Source organism: Panulirus ornatus, chromosome 17 (assembly GCF_036320965.1).
Source record: "Panulirus ornatus isolate Po-2019 chromosome 17, ASM3632096v1, whole genome shotgun sequence".
NCBI lineage: Eukaryota > Metazoa > Arthropoda > Malacostraca > Decapoda > Palinuridae > Panulirus > Panulirus ornatus.
This window is the reverse complement of record NC_092240.1, coordinates 8,833,963-8,854,928: the sequence shown is the minus strand read 5'-3', so window position 1 is coordinate 8,854,928 and position 20,966 is coordinate 8,833,963. Positions and strand designations below refer to the sequence as shown.

Here is a 20,966-nt window from a genome sequence, read left to right as displayed (position 1 = left end):
GTACAAAAAAATTAGAGACACTGTGGTGACTGTCTGCCTATATGTTATATGCATATACCTTCTCAGTTCTATCATATAAACACTTATCAATTTTTTTGTATTGTAAATGAAGTTGTTTTGTAAAAGTAATGTGTCTATTTACTGCAGTTGTACACAGTGCACCTCCAGTGTGCTTGGTCAAAAGACATACCCTTGGCATCCTCATTTGAACTCTAGTCTTTAATAAACCATTCTTGCATTTTCCTTCTTTCACAGGCTGCTGGTGCTATACCTCTTTATTCCTTCAACCATAGTATCATATATCTTCTTTATTAATCTTTCACTTGTCATATCTCCTGTAGAACCATATCATCTGAGAGTACTTTCATCTATGCATCCTCCTGATGGTTTCATATCACATATCTTGTATACATCTGTATTCCCTACTGATCGATTATCATTCCAGTTAAACTGAATACAACATCCATCTCAGATCCTGTATTTTTTTTTTCATAATCTATATGGGCCCAGAGAAGCCCTTTATGCAGGGTTTTTGCACATCCCACTCTCAGAATCTTCCTATTGTTCAGAGATCTTGATGCACCTCAATTTCTTCTGCCATACATAGTTTTACTTTCATTTGACCTTTTGCACTAGTGTACTTACTTTTTATCATCCCCAAACATCTAAAGTAGTAATTAGTTTCAGTTTTACCTCCACAATCATAAAACTGTGTGCTTATGATAGTAATTATCTGCCTCTTTTAAAATCAGTCTTGCTGTAATTCACATTTATTCCCAGCACTTTATTCCTACACTCATCATTGAAGCAGCTTACCATTTCATCTGTCCCCTCCTTTTCAGCACACAGATCTGCGCATGAACTCCTTTTATTCAACTACCTGGAAACAGATTAGCATTATATACATACAGATAAATTTGATAGCATCCATTCTGTTCCATTTTAGTTCAGTAGTGCACACCAATCAGTCCAATTTTCTTCCATCTCATGTAGTCCCTCATCTGCAACAAGGTTAAACACATGTGATGATGTGAAACATCCAAAATGAAATCATTTATTTTGTTAATCTGCTAGACCGAAAATCATTAACTCAGCTGGCTTTAGGTTTTGCAAAGGTTTTCTGTCTTCTTGGCTCAAACGAGAAGAGATACACATTAGCACCCACCTGATGCAGTGTAACCACGTGTGTTTTTGATACTCTTCTAATGATGTACAATGGTCTCAGATTGGGAGGTATTGGTTTATCATAATGATCATTTTATTTTTGACATATCTGTCTAGATCTTTTTCTTTTGAGTTGGTTAGAACATACACTCACATAGGCACTGAATGGTCTGCAGGTGAGCAGGCCATCAAATAGGAAATATTTTGACATTCCGGAGCACATATTTTTCACAGGTGTAGAACTGGGTGTATTCACTAATTGCATTTTTTTTCTTGTGAGAGTTAGACTAGACACCATTGTATATATAGATCAGACTCTGCTCAAGTTTTCATTTCAATGAGATAACATGCTTAGATATTGCTAAGTATTATTATTATTATTATTATTATTATTATTATTGTTATTATTATTATTATTATTATTATTTTGCTTTGTCGCTGTCTCCCGCGTTAGCAAGGTAGCACAAGAAAACAGACGAAAGAATGGCCCAACCCACCCACATACACATGTATATACATACACTTCCACACACGCAAATATACATACCTATACATTTCAACGTATACATATATATACACACACAGACATATACATATATACACATGTACATAATTCATACTGTCTGCCTTTATTCATTCCCATCGCCACCCTGCCACACATGTAATAACAACTCCCTCCCCACTCATGTGCGTGAGATAGTGCTAGGAAGACAACAAAGGCCACATTCATTCACACTCAGTCTCTAGCTGTCTTGTAATAATGCACCGAAACCACAGCTCCCTTTCCACATCCAGGCCCCACAGAACTTTCCATGGTTTACCCCAGACGCTTCACATGCCCTGGTTCAATCCATTGACAGCACGTCGACCCCAGTATACCACATTGTTCCAATTCACTCTATTCCTTGCACGCCTTTCACCCTCCTGCATGTTCAGGCCCTGATCACTCAAAATCTTTTTCACTCCATCTTTCCACCTCCAATTAGGTCTCCCACTTCTCCTCGTTCCCTCCACCTCAGACACATATATCCTCTTTGTCAATCTTACCTCACTCATTCTCTCCATGTGACCAAACCATTTCAAAACACCCTCTTCTGCTCTCTCAACCACACTCGTTTTATTACCACACTTCTCTCTTACCCTATTATTACTAACTCGATCAAACCACCTCACACCACATATTGTCCTCAAACATCTCATTTCCAGCACATCCACCCTCCTGCGCACAACTCTATCTTTCCAGCACATCCACTCTCCTGCGCACAACTCTATCTTTCCAGCACATCCACTCTCCTGTGCACAACTCTATCCATAGCCCATGCCTTGCAACCATACAACATTGTTGGAACCACTGTTCCTTCAAACATACCCATTTTTGCTTTCCGAGATAATGTTCTCGACTTCCACACATTCTTCAAGGCTCCCAGAATTTTCGCCCCCTCCCCCACCCTATGATTCACTTCTGCTTCCATGGTTCCATCCGCTGCCAAATCCACTCCCAGATATCTAAAACACTTCACTTCCTCCAGTTTTTCTCCATTCAAACTTACCTCTCAATTGACTTGACCCTCAACCCTACTGTACCTAATAACCTTGCTCTTATTCACATTTACTCTTAACTTTCTTCTTTCACACACTTTACCAAACTCAGTCACCAGTTTCTGCAGTTTCTCACATGAATCAGCCACCAGCGCGGTATCATCACCGAACAACAACTGACTCACTTCCCAAGCTCTCTCATCCACAACAGACTGCATACTTGCCCCTATTTCCAAAACTCTTGCATTCACCTCCCTAACAACCCCATCCATAAAGAAATTAAACAACCATGGAGACATCACACACCCCTGTCGCAAACCTACATTCACCGAGAACCAGTCACTTTCCTCTCTTCCTACATGTACACATGCCTTACATCCTTGGTAAAAACTTTTCACTGCTTCTAACAACTTGCCTCCCACACCATATATTCTTAATACCTTCCTCAGAGCATCTCTATCAACTCTATCATATGCCTTCTCAAGATCCATAAATGCTACATACAAATCCATTTGCTTTTCTAAGTATTTCTCACATACATTCTTCAAAGCAAACACCTGATCCACACATCCTCTACCACTTCTGAAACCACACCGCTCTTCCCCAATCTGATGCTCTGTACATGCCTTCCTCCTCTCAATCAGTACCCTCCCATATAATTTACCAGGAATACTCAACAAACTTATACCTCTGTAATTTGAGCACTCACTCTTATCCCCTTTGCCTTTGTACAATGGCACTATGCAAGCATTCCGCCAATCCTCAGGCACCGCACCATGAATCATACATATATTAAATAACCTTACCAACCAGTCAACAATACAGTCACCCCCTTTTTTAATAAATTCCACTGCAATACCATCCAAACCCGCTGCCTTGCCGACTTTCATCATCCGCAAAGCTTTTGCTACCTCTTCTCTGTTTACCAAATCATTTTCCCTAACCCTCTCACTTTGCACACCACCTCAACCAAAACACCCTATATCTGCCACTCTATCATCAAACACATTCATCAAACCTATCCCTGGGGATAGGGGAGAAAGAATACTTCCCACACATTCCTCACGTGTCGTAGAAGGCAACTAAAGGGAACAGGAGCAGGGGGCTAGAAACCCTCCCCTCCTTGTATTTTGACTTTCTAAAATGGGAAAGAGAAGGAGTCACTCGGGGAGTGCTCATCCTCCTCAAAGGCTTAGATTGGGGTGTCTAAATGTGTGTGGATGTAACCAAGATGAGAATAAAAGGAGAGATAGGTAGTATGTTTGAGGAAAGAAACCTGGATGTTTTGGCTCTGAGTGAAACGAAGCTCAAGGGTGAAGGGGAAGAGTGGTTCGGGAATGTCGTGGGAGTATTCAGGAGTTAGTGAGAGGACAAGAGCAAGGGAAGGAGTAGCACTACTCCTGAAACAGGAGTGGTGGGAGTGTGTGATAGTGTGTAAGACAGTAAACTCTAGATTGATGTAGGTAAAACTGAAAGTTGATGGAGAGAGATGGGTGATTATTGGTGCATATGCACCTGGGTATGAGAAGAAAGATTATGAGAGGCAAATGTTTTGGGAGCAGCTGAATGAGTGTGTTAGTGGTTTTGATGCACGAGACCGGGTTATAGTGATGGGTGATTTGAATGCAAAGGTGAGTAAAGTGGCAGTTGAGGGAATAATTGGTATACATGGGGTGTTCAGTGTTGTAAATGGACTGGTGATTGGGAATACCTGGTTTAAAAAGAGAGATATACATAAGTATACGTATGTAAGTAGGAGAGATGGCCAGAGAGCGTTATTGGATTACGTGTTAATTGACAGGCGCACGAAAGAGAGACTTTTGGATGTAAATGTGCTGAGAGGTGCAACTGGAGGGATGTCTGATCATTATCTTGTGGAGGCAAAGGTGAAGATTTGTGGAGGTTTTCAGAAAAGAAGAGAGAATGTTGAGGTGAAGAGAGTGGTGAGAGTAAGTGAGCTTGAGAAGGAGACTTGTGTGAGGAAGTACCGGGAGAGACGGTACAAAATGGAAAAAGGGGAGAACAAAGGAGAAAAAGGGGAGTGGGGGAGGAATGGGATGTATTTAGGGAAGCAGTGATGGCTTGCGCAAAAGATGCTTGTGGCATGAGAAGCGTGGGAGGTGGACAGATTAGAAAGGGTAGTGAGTGGTGGGATGAAGAAGTAAGATTATTAGTGAAAGAGAAGAGAGAGGCATTTGGACGATTTTTGCAGGGAAATAATGCAAATGAGTGGGAGATGTATAAAAGAAAGAGGCAGGAGGGCAAGAGGAAGGTGCAAGAGGTGAAAAAGAGGGCAAATGAGAGTTGGGGTGAGAGAGTATCATTAAATTTTAGGGAGAATAAAAAGATGTGTTGGAAGAAGGTAAATAATGTGCGCAAGACAAGGGAACAAATGGGAACTTCAGTGAAGGGGGCTAATGGGGAGGTGATAACAAGTAGTGGTGATGTGAGAAGGAGATGGAGTGAGTATTGCTAAGTATTGAAATATAATTATTTTGGATGATTTTTAGATAAGATGGCATATTTGATTATTGTAGGACACTCATGTAATTTTCCTATGTAACCAGTACACAAGCATTTGGAATTAGTTTTAGGTTCTTATGAACTAATTTATTTGTTCATTGGTCTGTGCATCAATTTGTTCGTATACCTTTTGGGCTTTAGTTGGATAGCTAGATAGAGATTGAACCCAGCTTTTCATATCAGTAAGGAGACCACCTAATTAGATTAACAGAAAGAAATTTGGATATCATTTAATGTTTTTTTCTTTTTGAAAGCACAGCACCTATTTTTCTTTATATGAAATCTGTGGTAACTCTGTTGAATATTGATGGAACTGATGTACTGAGAATGAAACTGATTAGATTTAGATTGGATAGATCATGAAAATTACATTGTACTAGTTTTTTGTAAATGGATATGATTGAAATTCTAAGTACACTCATGTTAACTATGTGATTGTCATGTATTTGATGTAATGAGAACTGAATGACCGTATGTCAAGATTTTTATTACTTCCCAAACCCAAAAATCACATTTTAGGTCTCATCAGCCTTTCATGTAATGTACAATACTTCACCTATCTTTGTCACTCAAGGAAGTAGCTTTATGTCTAAGATGAGATGCTTATTGGTAGGATGTTCCATTAAATATAGTCAAGGCCCAAAAGTCTAAACATGTTGGACTAAGCACTGTGCAGATATCTGAAAATTACATACTTTTTGGTGGTGAAAGTGTCTGGACTTTTCACTCAGAAGGGAGCCAGAAATGTGCACCCATTCACTTTTGTGTTGCTTAAACCATTTGTACACGATCAAAACCTGCTAACCTTGTTGCGTGCAGTAATGAACACTTGGCTATGACCTTGCTTGTTTAACAGTCAACACAACTTCAAGCTCTTGTTGTGTTGCATTTTGATATCAAGTTGTTGTTTCCAACACCATGCTGTTTGGATGAGTTTGTGTGCTGAAAAACCCATGTCTATGATAGTGAGAGTCATGTGCTTAAATCCAAAGCTTTATGGATTCTTGAGGTATATGGACTTTTGAAGTTTAGATTTTTGAGCTTTGACTGCACATTCAGTAGGGGAATATATTTTTCACGTGCACTAATCATTTTCTATTTATTTTTGGCCCATTCTTTATCATTCTTATATGCACATTACCGTTTTTCACTTATGGTCATGATCAAGATAAAGAATTTTGGGATACGCCCATAAATGATACAAAGCTTGATGACAGTTGCTATCTTTATTAGACAGGAAAAGCACCAGAATATTTCTACTGGGATTGAATACTGCTGCTTGCTTTTTAACCTGTAACTAGTATTTTGATGCCCTTGGCACAGTCATATCAAGAGGGGGGGGGGCATTTATCAGCTGCATTGCATGACCAATTTGAACCAACCATGGTTTTTTGAACTGGGTATGAATTCCTGCACTTGATATCAGAAGGCATGCTAAGAGTACTTTGTTAACATGATTTTAGTATAAAAGTATTCTGCTTGATTAGGTATTTGAAAGTACTGTTCAGTCATGTATCTTTAGATATTAAATTTCCAACTGGTGGTTTAGTATGTTATTTAAAGTTAATCTTTAAGGATATTCTTTATAACAAGTAGCAGTGTGTATTACTGTTAGGACCTCTGTGTGTTCTTTCCCTGGAAGTTATTCAGAGTAGTATACCTACTACTAGGTCCTTATTTTTCACAACTAGGTCTTTATTCTTCACTACTAGGTGAACACAAGCAGGAGATGTAAGGAAACTTGCTCAACATTTCGTCACACCTAGGAATTGATCTTGGGCTCGTTCAGTTGTGATCCTTCAGTACTACTCACTACGCTTCAATACTTTTTGATAATCTCCAGGATTTCCTGCCTGGCTTCTGTATGTAAGTAAATATCTACAGGACTGCCTTATTGACAAACTAATGTAATTCTTGTGCTTTATTATCTACTATATACAGTACATGTACATTACTGTATTATGTACCATTTAAGGTGATGAAAATTGACTTTCAAACAGTCTAAACAAGTAAAACCCCTTACGAGATGATTGAAATAGATGGCAGTCGTATTGTCAAACAAATTTATACAATATCTTTTTTTTTTTTTTTTTTTTTTTTTTTTTTTGCTGCTGTCTCCCGCGTTTGCGAGGTAGCGCAAGGAAACAGACGAAAGAAATGGCCCAACCCACCCCCATACACATGTATATACATACGTCCACACACGCAAATATACATACCTACACAGCTGTCCATGGTTTACCCCAAACGCTTCACATGCCTTGATTCAATCCACTGACAGCACGTCAACCCCGGTATACCACATCGCTCCAATTCACTCTATTCCTTGCCCTCCTTTCACCCTCCTGCATGTTCAGGCCCCGATCACACAAAATCTTTTTCACTCCATCTTTCCACCTCCAATTTGGTCTCCCTCTTCTCCTCGTTCCCTCCACCTCCGACACATATATTCTCTTGGTCAATCTTTCCTCACTCATTCTCTCCATGTGCCCGAACCATTTCAAAACACCCTCTTCTGCTCTCTCAACCACGCTCTTTTTATTTCCACACATCTCTCTTACCCTTACGTTACTTACTCAATCAAACCACCTCACACCACACATTGTCCTCAAACATCTCATTTCCAGCACATCCATCCTCCTGCGCACAACTCTATCCATAGCCCACGCCTCGCAACCATACAACATTGTTGGAACCACTATTCCTTCAAACATACCCATTTTTGCTTTACGAGATAATGTTCTCGACTTCCACACATTCTTCAAGGCCCCCAGAATTTTCGCCCCCTCCCCCACCCTATGATCCACTTCCGCTTCCATGGTTCCATCCGCTGCCAGATCCACTCCCAGATATCTAAAACACTTCACTTCCTCCAGTTTTTCTCCATTCAAACTCACCTCCCAATTGACTTGACCCTCAACCCTACTGTACCTAATAACCTTGCTCTTATTCACATTTACTCTTAACTTTCTTCTTTCACACACTTTACCAAACTCAGTCACCAGCTTCTGCAGTTTCTCACATGAATCAGCCACCAGCGCTGTATCATCAGCGAACAACAACTGACTTACTTCCCAAGCTCTCTCATCCCCAACAGACTTCATACTTGCCCCTCTTTCCAAAACTCTTGCATTCACCTCCCTAACAACCCCATCCATAAACAAATTAAACAACCATGGAGACATCACACACCCCTGCCGCAAACCTACATTCACTGAGAACCAATCACTTTCCTCTCTTCCTACACGTACACATGCCTTACATCCTCGATAAAAACTTTTCACTGCTTCTAACAACTTACCTCCCACACCATATATTCTTAATACCTTCCACAGAGCATCTCTATCAACTCTATCATATGCCTTCTCCAGATCCATAAATGCTACATACAAATCCATTTGCTTTTCTAAGTATTTCTCACATACATTCTTCAAAGCAAACACCTGATCCACACATCCTCTACCACTTATGAAACCACACTGCTCTTCCCCAATCTGATGCTCTGTACATGCCTTCACCCTCTCAATCAATATCCTCCCATATAATTTACCAGGAATACTCAACAAACTTATACCTCTGTAATTTGAGCACCCACTCTTATCCCCTTTGCCTTTGTACAATGGCACTATGCATGCATTCCGCCAATCCTCAGGCACCTCACCATGAGTCATACATGCATTAAATAACCTTACCAACCAGTCAACAATACAGTCACCCCCTTTTTTAATAAATTCCACTGCAATACCATCCAAACCTGCTGCCTTGCCGGCTTTCATCTTCCGCAAAACTTTTACTACCTCTTCTCTGTTTACCAAATCATTTTCCCTAACCCTCTCACATTGCACACCACCTCGACCAAAACACCCTATATCTGCCACTCTATCATCAAACACATTCAACAAACCTTCAAAATACTCACTTCATCTCCTTCTCACATCACCACTACTTGTTATCACCTCCCCATTTGCGCCCTTCACTGAAGTTCCCATTTGCTCCCTTGTCTTACGCACTTTATTTACCTCCTTCCAGAACATCTTTTTATTCTCCCTAAAATTTAATGATACTCTCTCACCCCAACTCTCATTTGCCCTTTTTTTCACCTCTTGCACCTTTCTCTTGACCTCCTGTCTCTTTCTTTTATACATCTCCCACTCAATTTCATTTTTTCCCTGCAAAAATCGTCCAAATGCTTCTCTCTTCTCTTTCACTAATACTCTTACTTCTTCATCCCACCACTCACTACCCTTTCTAATCAACCCACCTCCCACTCTTCTCATGCCACAAGCATCTTTTGCGCAATCCATCACTGATTCCCTAAATACATCCCATTCCTCCCCCACTCCCCTTACTTCCATTGTTCTCACCTTTTTCCATTCTGTACTCAGTCTCTCCTGGTATACAATATCTGTGTTTGATTATACTGTGGTGATATGATAAGAAAAAAGTTGAACATCTTGATCATATTATATTGGGAACTGCAGACACATGGTGTACATTTAGCAATATATGATGCATGTACTGATACTGAAGTCTTCATTGATACCTTCCAGTAACATTTATAGTCTCCCATAATTCATATATTATTTCCCAATAATATTTATTATCTTGTTTTGAACATATGTGATTTAGAAGATTATTTTTAAAAGTCTACTTGCCCTGCGACTAGTAACTATTACAATATCTACATCACCTGATGCATTTTGATTAGCAGTAATGCTGTCAAGCACTCTTGTTTTATGTTATGTTTTATGTAACTTTCATGCCATACCATTATGCATGAATATCAAGGATATATATCTTACATAACTCATTGCTGTCCATAACCAGGCTTTCATAATTGATCCTTATAGTGTGCAAGATATCTGGTATATCATTCTTATGATATTAGATTACATAGTAATTCCATTTGTACCTTAAAGATGTTTTTATACAAACATTGCCACCATTTCCTAGCATCATATATGATGGCATGTGTAGAATCCATCATTCACATTGTATTATATCCGTAAGAATTTTACACCCTATCATTATGCATTACAAGCAACCAAATAATACAAATATCCTGTTATCTATGTATTATTGATATACTTTACCTGTCTCTTTGTGTGACTTGTCTTTTCCAGTATATAAAGCAAGGTTACTAACCATCTCCAAACGTTAACATGTTAAAAACTTTTAAGTAGAAGTGATCAAAAAGTGTGATAAAGAAATTTCATGTTGATTTGGCTTTTATGTAAATGAATCAGACATTTCAGATAGGTAAACAAGACTTCCATAGTTAGGTATCTTTTTGTGTGATATGTATCTTTTCCAGCATATAAAACAAGGTAACAAAAGCAGAATTGTCCTCAAATATTTTGGTTATTGACTCTCTTATACTGAAGACTTAGAGGCAGCAGTGCTCAGAGCACTTGATGAAGAACTCTGCATGTTTCTTCAGCTGTCATGTCAATGAAGCAGTTGCCATTTGCTTATACTGAGTGAAAGAAAAGTAGAAAAGGTTCCACTGCCTTAGTGAGTATACAGAGTAGGCAAAGCTGTTCAGAATGGAAGTAGGGAGAATGAAAAGATAGACGAGAATAAAAGGAGAAGTAGAGATTGGAAGATAGCAAACTGTTGATATTAGTATGGAGGTAGTGTGATGGATCAAGTGGCTCTGTATCATAAATATGGCCAAAAGCAAAAGCGAACAGTGGGAAAAAGTATTTGGTCATTAGCATTCTCACAGTGAGTGAGTATACAGAAATGCTTTGATTCCAATCTGTCATTTATCCTTAGTCAAGTTTATAGGTCTAGGATTGCTCCATTTTGTAGAATTCCTTGTATTTCATTACATAGTGGTGAGTATCCTCGCCTGTCTATGTAACAATTATCCATTTTTAGAATACAGGATTGCCTGAATAGAAATTTCTGAATGTGCATTATTTTAAGTTTTCCCGAAATGTTACTGCCATCATCAAAACAAATTACAAAAGCAGTCTTATTTTGACTTCTTTTTCTATATCTCTTTTTTTCCAATTATAATAGCAAGAAATTTTGTTTACACATGTTTGTAAGTTGTCATAAGTACTGCACACCTCCATAAATTTCATTGCATATTTGTGTATAAAAGTATTACTCTGTAGTATTACTCTGTTCACAGCCTTCTGTCTTGTGCATCTGTGCCCTCAGTGTCTTGCCTTTCATTTACTTCCATTTCCTTTAAATCACTTGTTTCATACAAGTAATTTTTTTGTATCCCCATACTCTTTTTAAATCCATTTTTGTAGTGTTCACAAAGTGGTGTAATGTTATGAATATTTTACCATATGTCGTTATTCTCCATCACTTTCCCATTAAGATATCATCTTTTAAAATCATCCTCTGAGCGTAGTGCCCAGTCCCCTTTCTGATTCAGCTGTTGAATGTTTATCCCAATCTAAGGAGACAACTTGATTCATCTATCGAAAGCCTTCTGGCCCTTGACCTTGTCATACATCAGTAGTGAATTTTATTCCTTATGATAGATATAATCTTTTGTTTAACTCATTTGGTTTTGACACCATGATGCCTGAATGTTAACATTAATTTCTCACCATTGGACTGCACTGTAAGCATCTGAAGGAGCATTAGTTTTGTAGGGGTTAAAACACCATTTTACCCTTCAAAATGAAGTGTATCCATGAGAATTCACCCCCTTCAACCATAAGTGAATATATGAGGCAGGCAGATGTTTATTCACAGCACACAGCAACCATATAGCAAGCCATCTAAGCTTAGAAAGTTATGGCACAAAGGTGATCTTTCACCCACATTCATGTGTACTAGCTCTTTGGTGCTGTTTGGACTTGTTTGAATGTTTGATTACATTGTTTTCATTTTCTTTTCTGACCTTCAGGTCAGAGGTTGGATGAGTGTTATTTTCTTTCTTGTGTGGGTTTTCTATGAAATTAATGGTAGGTCTATCTTGTTCAGAAGCTTTAGAAATTCTTTACCTGGAGATAACACTAACATCATCTTTCATGACATGGCAGGAACTTTAACTTTGTTTTGATAGTCAGGCTGACGACTTTTTTGTGTTTTTGTGTGCAGTTTCCTTATATGTTAAAGTGGACTTTAAGATTTGATATGAAGGATGCTTGCTCTCATTATGAGACTGGGCCATAAGAAAGATGATGGCCCATGCCAGGAAAACACTGGTTGAATCTAACAATAACAGATACTTACTGTCATACATTCGTATCATCTCAGGGCGAGAAAGCTCCTGAGAAAACCACAATAGTAAATTCTTAAAAAGATTGTGTAAAGCAAAGTCTCAGAAAGCAGATTTCCTCTTAAATGTAGATGATCTTGTAGTGTTTTAGGTTAGAAGTTCACCGAGCTGAGGTTGATTGGTATTTCCAAACAGGTTTAGTTTGCTTTTCAGCAGATTAAGCACTAGATTTTTCAAAGTGCAAGTATTCTAGCTCATGTTGTTGGTCTTTTGATATTTTTTCATAGTATATATCAGAATATTTATTTGTTAGAGATCTGGAGTTACAGATAACTCAGCTTCTGTGAACAAGCGTTTCAGGCATGTGTATGATTGCTCCGAAATAGAGTTTTAACAGATAAGATATTGCTGCCATGCTTCATTAGAGGGGTAACTTATTGTCAAAGTCTCCTGTTCTAGCTACTTTAGTGGTCAATCCCCAAGTTATCTCTTTAAGCATTTCTGAGAGAAGAAAGGGTCATTTTAGATGTACTTGTATAAAATTTTTACTACTAGGACCAAGACAGTTTAAGGGTTGTTTTAGATCAAGTTAGCAAATGCCGACAGCAGTACATTTTTTTCCCTTACTATGACCCAATGGAGGCTTAATTATCCTGAGCAAGGTCTTGCAATTTTGGAAATGGGGAAGGGAGCCTATGATATGAAAGGAATTTGGGTCTTTGGACTACCTTTAGGATGGCCTCTCCATTCTTTGTGTGGAAAATTTGGATCTTGATGGTCCTAAAAAGAGGAAATTTGAACATCCATGTAACTTCATCATGAAAGTGGTTCATGGGCCCTTTTACATTCTCTGTCTCTCTCTGTCTCTGTCTGTCTGTCTGTCTGTGTCTCTGTTTCTGTCTCTCTCTGTCTGTCTCTGTCTGTCTCTGTCTGTCTCTCTCCCTGTCTCTCTCTCTGTCTCTCTCTCTCTCTGTCTGTCTGTCTGTCTCTCTCTCTCTCTGATGTAAGATGCTTTGTCGGCAATTGTTTGATGTGGGTTTCTTCAATTTTACACTGTATAAATGACTGCAGTACATCAGAGATCTTTATCAAGGCTAAAGGATTCTATCCAAGCAGGAACCGTATGTAATAATGGACTTGATGTAAAAGGTTTCTGGGTATGCCCCAAAACAGATCTCATATCCTATGAAGGAAACTTTGGTGTTTAGCTTTGGTTTTTGCTCCTGAGTGCTGGCCGCTTGTGTGCCCCCACCACTAGCTAGACCAAGCAATGCTCGGCAAGCTACTGCATTACTTGATTTTTGTGTGGCCAGCAGCAACTCACAGGTGGGCTGTTTTGATACCTACCTCTGAACCCATAAGTTGAAGCTTTGGAACTCTCTCCCTTCTCTTGTGTTTCCCAATAACTATAGTCTGGCACAGTTCAAAAGATGGGTCTTTAACTTCCTCTAAAATTCATAAATACTTCCCCATGTTTTTTCTTTTACATTTCATAATTCTCTCTATTTCAGTTAATGCCCGGCCATAATGTGGACTTTTGTCCGTGACTGTGGCTTTCAACATAAAAAAAAAAAAAAAAAAAATGAGGTGTAGATTGGAAGCTGTAGTATAGAAAAGTGAAATATTTATAGTTTCAGAAGTTTTTCTTCTCTGTAATTCCTTCTTTCCAACTGATCCAAACAGCTGTTGAATTGAGGATGTGTATTTATTGTTTCATATATGAGTGATTTACAGGAGACTGCGTCTTCATACTTAGAACTGTTTCTAGCCACATGTGGAGTAAATTGTATAGATCCACTTTTCTAAGGAAACCTATACCTTTTTAACATTAGCTTATATAGGATCTACTAAAGGCCCTGAATCTTTTACTGTCCCTTAGTTTTATGAGCTTCTTATGAAAGCTCTGTTTCTTACAGCTTTAGGACCAGAAAGAAGAGTTTGTGTAATAACTATTTTCCTTAAAGAGTTAGTGAAATGTATTTAGGCATTAGTAAGGTAGCCCCAAAAACAGACTTCTTTTGTTCAATCTTTTAGAAATAGAAATACAAGAAGGGGAGGGTTTCCAGCCCCCCACTTCCACCCCCTTTAGTTGCCTTCTGTGACAGGCAGGGAATATAGATAGAAATCTCTCCCTTACCCAGGGATAATGCTTATTTTTTATTTTTTACTGGCCATTTTACACACTTGGCAAAACAAAAAATCTTAAAGATTCATGTCATCCATTTTGTTGGAGTGCCTTCCAAACATGTTCCACCACAAAAAGAAATAATAATGATGTATATGAACAAGAACAGGAATTATGTATAAGTACAGGAACAGAAACTTTTCTACACATTAGGCCACTAAACCAACTTTAGAGCTCATTGTCTGTACATTTCCACAAAACCAGCCTTGGATTACATTCCACACACCTGACACGTAAAACTAGATTGGCCACACTAGGTACTGAAAAACAAAAAGATATTTTGGAATCCATTCCATACAAATGATGTGAAATTCAGTACGTTACTTCCTCAAGTATCTTTATATAGCCATTGCTAGCCATATTGGATAGTTGATTTTTGTGGATACTGCAGATGAGATGTCCCCTCCTGAGACCTGTGTAGCATAGTTACTGACAGTAACAAAGTCAGATTTGGAATATTTATTTTATATAAGAAAATATACTGAAAACAATAATGATAGCAAATATTATTATGGTGACATTACTTTATGTGTTAGTGTGTGATTGTGGTGGTTGAGGGAGCAGAAAGATGGAGTTAGTGATCGCCTTTTAGCCCTTGAACATCTGGACCTGAGGTGACAGGAGGGTCATCAGCATTGTCGTCTATGGCTGTAGAAAGCTTCAAATAATGCAGAGGTATGGGGATGCAACTTGTAGTTGGATCACTAGAGCCATAGCTTTTGCTTGCAGCATGGTAATACTTTTGCTTTGACCTACTGACAGAACCTGTTTAAACCTTTCATATGTTGGACTATCTACAAGAGTAGTTTGTATGCCTTGCAGTGCTCTTGGTTCACATTAAACTGCTCAGAAGATTGCATATATGGATGAGCTTTCATAATTTCCAACTTTTGTTTCTTTAACTCATACACAGTGTTCAAACTAAGACCATAACATTCTCCTAGTGATATCTTATATTCGCCCTTATCCAAATGCATGAGATTTGCTTATCTTTCAATGCTAGCACAATTTACATATACTTTTAAGATGTTTGAGAACTTATGTGGCTTGACAGAACCTGATCTGGACTCATGATGATCACAACACTCTTCATGGTACACTGTGAAAAAGAAAATACTAGATAACTGCAATGCACAACAGAGTAGGTACTCAGTGTTGTAAGTGCTAAGGAGGTGCCAGGAGGAAACTCATGTGCTCTGCAAGTGCCTTTGTTGATAGCAGCTACAATAGCAAAACACTTGAATCTTATGTTTTCGTTCCTACACTTGCCTCCCTCCCTACTATTAAAGAATAAACTACTTAATGTTTATGGTTAGCTGAATTAAGGATAGATGAGGAAGCACTCTGCCATGTTCAGATTCTTTCCAAGCAAAATTAGGGATGGTAGAGGAAGGACTCTACCATATTGAAATTCTTTCATAGCTAAATTAAGGATATTAGAGGAAGTCCTGTACTATATTGGAATTCTTTCCAAGCCAAATCAGGATAGTAAAGTAAGCACTGTATCTTGTTGAAATTCTTTTCAAGCCAAATTGAGGATAGTAGAGGAAGCACTGTAATGTACTGATATTATTTCCAAGCCTTTACCTCTGAGAATCTGCATTGAAGTTCTTTCCATACTTATAGAAGACAAAAATTGGCACTTGATTTCCTACATGACACTCACCTACAGACTTGCATTGAGTGGAGTCCATTCCACACATTTAGGCCTCATAACGAGAATTGCAATTCATCCAAAATGCTTGACTCACAAAGCCTTTAATTTGCTCTTTTGCACACACTTTGCAGGTGGATTGACCATATTGTTCCTTTCACATATGTAACCCATGAAACAAGCATTTAAGTCCACACCACAAACTTGGCCAAGAAAAATATGACTTGTTCAGTAAGACTAACACTATAGTCAGTTCCACAAAATTTGCTAGGAAAACCAGTAGGAGAGACAATTTTATATATATATCCTACTTATAAAATGTGTATTGGGTCCTGTTCTACACAATTTGGAGTAAAAAAAGGGAATTTAATGCCATTCCACACAGTTGGCACACACTATCAGCACTGGGATTTAACCATACCATTACCCTTTATACATACATCCAAAATCACTGCTGTAACCACCATCACCTCTGTTATGACCATTATTGTCAGCATTACCATCATAACCACTGTCAATCTACTTCCCACAAATATTTATTCATCATTATCAAGACCACTACCATCAGTTCCTTTCACCCACATGTGTATTAACTTATCATACCACTGCCACCCTTAACTGCTAGCACCACCACCCACTGATCCATTTTCCTCCATCAGTGCTTGCCAGTTCCAGCCCATCACCTATTGATCCAAGTACCTCCACCACTACCATTTATACTAACCTCCTGTCACAACTACCTTCCACCTACTAACCATCTACCTCCACTTTGCCAGCCTGTGCCATTGCAATCATATCTTTGTATTTAGAAATAATCATTGGAAGTTATTGTGTTTCATATTCTAAAATCATTTCATATTTCAGGGTGTGAGTGTAAAACTACAGCTATGGCATGGTCAGGTAGCACCACACCCTCTAATGGTACATTCTCACGGCTATGCAACTTGCATGATGCTGACCTGAGCTCCTCTGAGGAATGCTTAGTATATGCTCCTGGAGGTGGCAGTGGAATAAAAGGTGCTAGTACAAGTGACAATTTTATTCCATCCTCCTCAAGCTCTTCTCCTGGATTACCTTCTAACCACCAAGCCAACATTGCTTTCTCTGCAGCTGCATCTTTACCATCTGGTTAGAACTCTTATATTTTGGATTACTTAACATTCAGGTTAACACGCTAAGGTAGGTGCTGTACAAGACTAAATATTTGTTTATAATTTCCCCAGGACCTCTGTCTGAAAAGGAGTCATCTTTCCAGAGGTTCCTGCCGCCCAAGGCTGCAGGAACTTACAGTAGTAGGAAGATGTGGACTCCTTCAGAGTGAGAAGTCTTTGACAAGACTGTATTCCCAGATACAATGTTGTCAAACATGAATTTTCACTCACAGTGTAACCTTGTGCAGACAGAGTCCAATAACACCAAGAATATGTACTTCCTACCCCAGGAATCCCTTCTGTCTTTATGAATCTCCCACAGCACTCAGGAAGCTGGACACATTCACCTGGCAAGACCATGAGTCATAAAGTGTAGTAATATTGTGTGTGTATCCATGTGGAGAGGGTGCAGGGTATCTGAGCAATAAGTGATCAGTTTCATTATGGTTGTTGTGTTGTTGGCATGAAGGGTTCTGGGATGTCTAGAATCGATGTTAGTTGTATTGTTGGGATGGATGATGTATGGAGCATAAATGGGAAAATGTAGCTCATGTTATTCTAGGGAGTGTTGTTTCAGATGGTTGTGTGTCCATTTTGTATGTCTGATGGAGTGGAGTTTAACACCAAGTTAGGAGGGCAGTAGTTTAGTGCTTGTTGGTCATTTTAGTGTGCTTGTGTTTTGTCACTGTTATGCTTGCTGGGGATGGGGGGGGGGGGGGGGGTATCTGTGAGTAGAGATGGCTGAAGCATGAGGCATTGGCAGGCTTTATATTTCTGCTTTGGGGCTGATGGTTCATTATGGAGTGGTTTTGTTGGGAGAGGTCTTGTGCTGTTGCAAAGAATTAAGTGCTTAGCATGTTGAGGTGGGACTGTATTGGGAGGAACTTTGTTTCATTGTGTAGATGTTGAGTATTTGTGGTTGCTAAGCAACCAGTGATTGTTCTGATTGCTGTCTTTTCTGTGGTTTGCTGCTTTTGAGAGAGTGGAAGATGAGGCAGTTGAGGCATAGTCTAGAGTGGATTGGATGGAGTGTTTGTACAGTGTACTAAGGGATACTTTTTCTTGTCTGAATCTGGTGCTAGTTAGTATTCTGAGGGCATCTAGTTTCTGTGTTGATATTGTATGTGATGCCTAGAATGATTGGTGTTTTTCAGTGGGAATGATTGTCCATTTAAGGTGACTGGAGAATGTAAACTGGATTTGTGACTATCTAGGGTTTAAAGAGTGATTGAAGACTTCTGCAGAGATAGAGACATTCTTTTTAAAGTAAGCTATTGTTCCAGTTGCTGGATTTGTGACTGGGGTTAAAAGAGTGATTGAAGACTTCTGCAGAGATAGAGACATTCTTTTTTAAGTAAGCTATTATTCCACTTGTGTAGTGTTGTGATGCATGTTTTTTGTTGCATCTGTGGTGATAGTGTTGTGATTGTGAGGTTGTCTGCATATGAGAGGACTTTCATCTTGTGTTTTGCTGGCTTGTTGGAGGTAATTGGGAGGTAGTGTAGGAAGAAACTGAAGAGAGATGAAGAAAGAACTTCTTGGGGAACTACAAGGTTTTTGAGGTGAAGCCATTGTGAGTGACTCTGGCATGGTGGCCAGTCATTTTTTGGGGTTTTACATTGCCTTTACCTATTTTGGCTGTTTGTCTTTGCTGAAGTTTGTAATTGCTAAAATATCTGGGCTGTAGTGATATATAATGAACTTTTGATTTGAAAATTATATAAAGAGTCCAAACAGCTTAGAGAATAGCAAGAAGTAGGTAAATATATGCAAAGTAAAATTATTTGTGTTGGTTCATTGAGTTTGACAGCATGAAGAGAAAACTAAGGACTCTCTTTTAATTTTCAGGGAATATTTCAGAAGGCAGCACTACTGCTCCACCACCATCCCCAGCATCTCCAACACTGCATAGCAATCATGTTGGGGCAGCCAGTTCAGTTGGAATGATACGGAGAGCTGGTGTTCCATCATCTCCTGTCTTGGGTCATTCATCAGTACCTCCACATCACCCACCTGTGCTACCACCCTGCCCTGTCCCACATCCTTCTACATTACCCATTGGTGTATTGCCAGCTGGTCTTCCAAGTGTTCCTCCAAATGTTGTTCCACCTCCACCGCCTCCTCCTCCTCCACCTCCTCCTCCCCCACCCCCTCCCCCTCCTCCTCCTCCTCCTCCACCACCACCTCCACCACCACCACCAACCCAGTCACCAACCTCAGTATCAACACGCTCTCCATCACAGGTCTCCACTACAGGTTCTTCATCACCATCTACAGTTTCCACCTTTGCCACCTGCACCACTACTACAGTCAACTCTCCTACTCAAGTTTCAAATGTTTCCTCCAGCACCCCTGTTGGTAACAGTCCCTCTCCTTCCACCAGTACCATTACTGCTACGAACACTAATACAATCACCACTAGTAATGGAGGACCTATGTATAACTGGCAAGCCACCATGACAACTGTAAAGGAAAGGTATGACTGTAGCATCTGTATATTGCATCATTAGCTAATGGGAAATGCTACCTAGTGGTTTATTTTCAAATTATGAGCGATTTACTGAAAATGGTATACTTGCACTAATGAATTGTTTTTATACCACTTTTTTTTTCCTTCCAGTCAAGGAATGTAAGCTGTCTTTTATAATGATACTTCATTTCTTTTTTAATCTCATGAAAGAAATTACTAGTAGCAAACTTGTTGGCTTTGATTGCTCAGGAAAGCACTGCTGTAAAGTTGCTTTTCCTCTGATTTTTTGACTGCATATTTTCAACAGAAACTGCATATAGTCGATCTGTCACACATTGAGGCTGCATAGAGTCTTTCAACAAAGGTTTAAATTTTCACATTTCTTCAAACCATTTATGCTTCTTTCTCTTTTTGGGGCCCTTACATGTAGAGATGCTTTCATATAGTTCATACATTCATCTTGTACTCTTGGTATCACCATACTTTTAATTCTTTTTTTATTGTGCAAGTACACAACTAAATGTCTGGCAGTTGATGGTTCGGCACCTCTTTTAGTCCGGACAAAATTACATGAGGGAACTTGAAATTACTGCGGCCACCAGATTAGTTTACTGGGCGGCCACAGATGGCGTTGTGTGTAAGACACGCTTATTTACTCTCTTTACACTGCATTTGTTGGTGGTGATACCGCAATTCTGTGAGATTCTTAGCTTATTTTGCTTGAATTTAACCCTAGCTATTCTTCTAAGATATATGAGTGTCACTCGTGATGTCAAACGTAGACACCAGTCCATATCCATCCAAGATAAAGTAGAATTGTTGAAAAAATGGACGGTGGTGTTTCGGTGTGTAAGCTGTGTGACATCTACAGTATTGTCTCATCAACTATTTATGATATAAAGAAGCAAAGGGAGAAAATATTGAAATTCTATGCAGAAAGAAGCAAATGACAGTAAAACTATGAAAGATGGTAATAGTATTGAGCACGATCTAGTAATGATGGAATGGTTTCGACAGCGTCGGAGTGATGGAGTGGACTTTTCAGGTAGCATGATAATGGACCAGGCTAAGTTGTTCCATAAAGAACT

At 39.1% G+C, this 20,966-nt stretch overlaps 1 protein-coding gene across 6 annotated transcripts in view; it reads left to right on the top strand.

The window, feature by feature from the left end:
- LOC139754553 (BTB/POZ domain-containing protein 1-like) overlaps positions 1–20,966 on the top strand; it is a 51,839-nt gene that overhangs the window by 1,042 nt on the left and 29,831 nt on the right. Inside the window, exons 2-5 of one of the 6 annotated variants that reach the window (XM_071671894.1) lie at positions 6,939–7,092; positions 15,140–15,278; positions 17,122–17,385; positions 19,257–19,884. In XM_071671894.1, the coding sequence (XP_071527995.1) occupies positions 17,145–17,385; positions 19,257–19,884 (869 nt within the window). In that variant the 5' untranslated portion in view covers positions 6,939–7,092; positions 15,140–15,278; positions 17,122–17,144. The remainder of the gene's footprint in view (positions 1–6,938; positions 7,093–15,139; positions 15,279–17,121; positions 17,386–19,256; positions 19,885–20,966) is intronic. The other 5 variants (XM_071671896.1, XM_071671893.1, XM_071671897.1 and 2 more) reach the window with 5 other exon arrangements.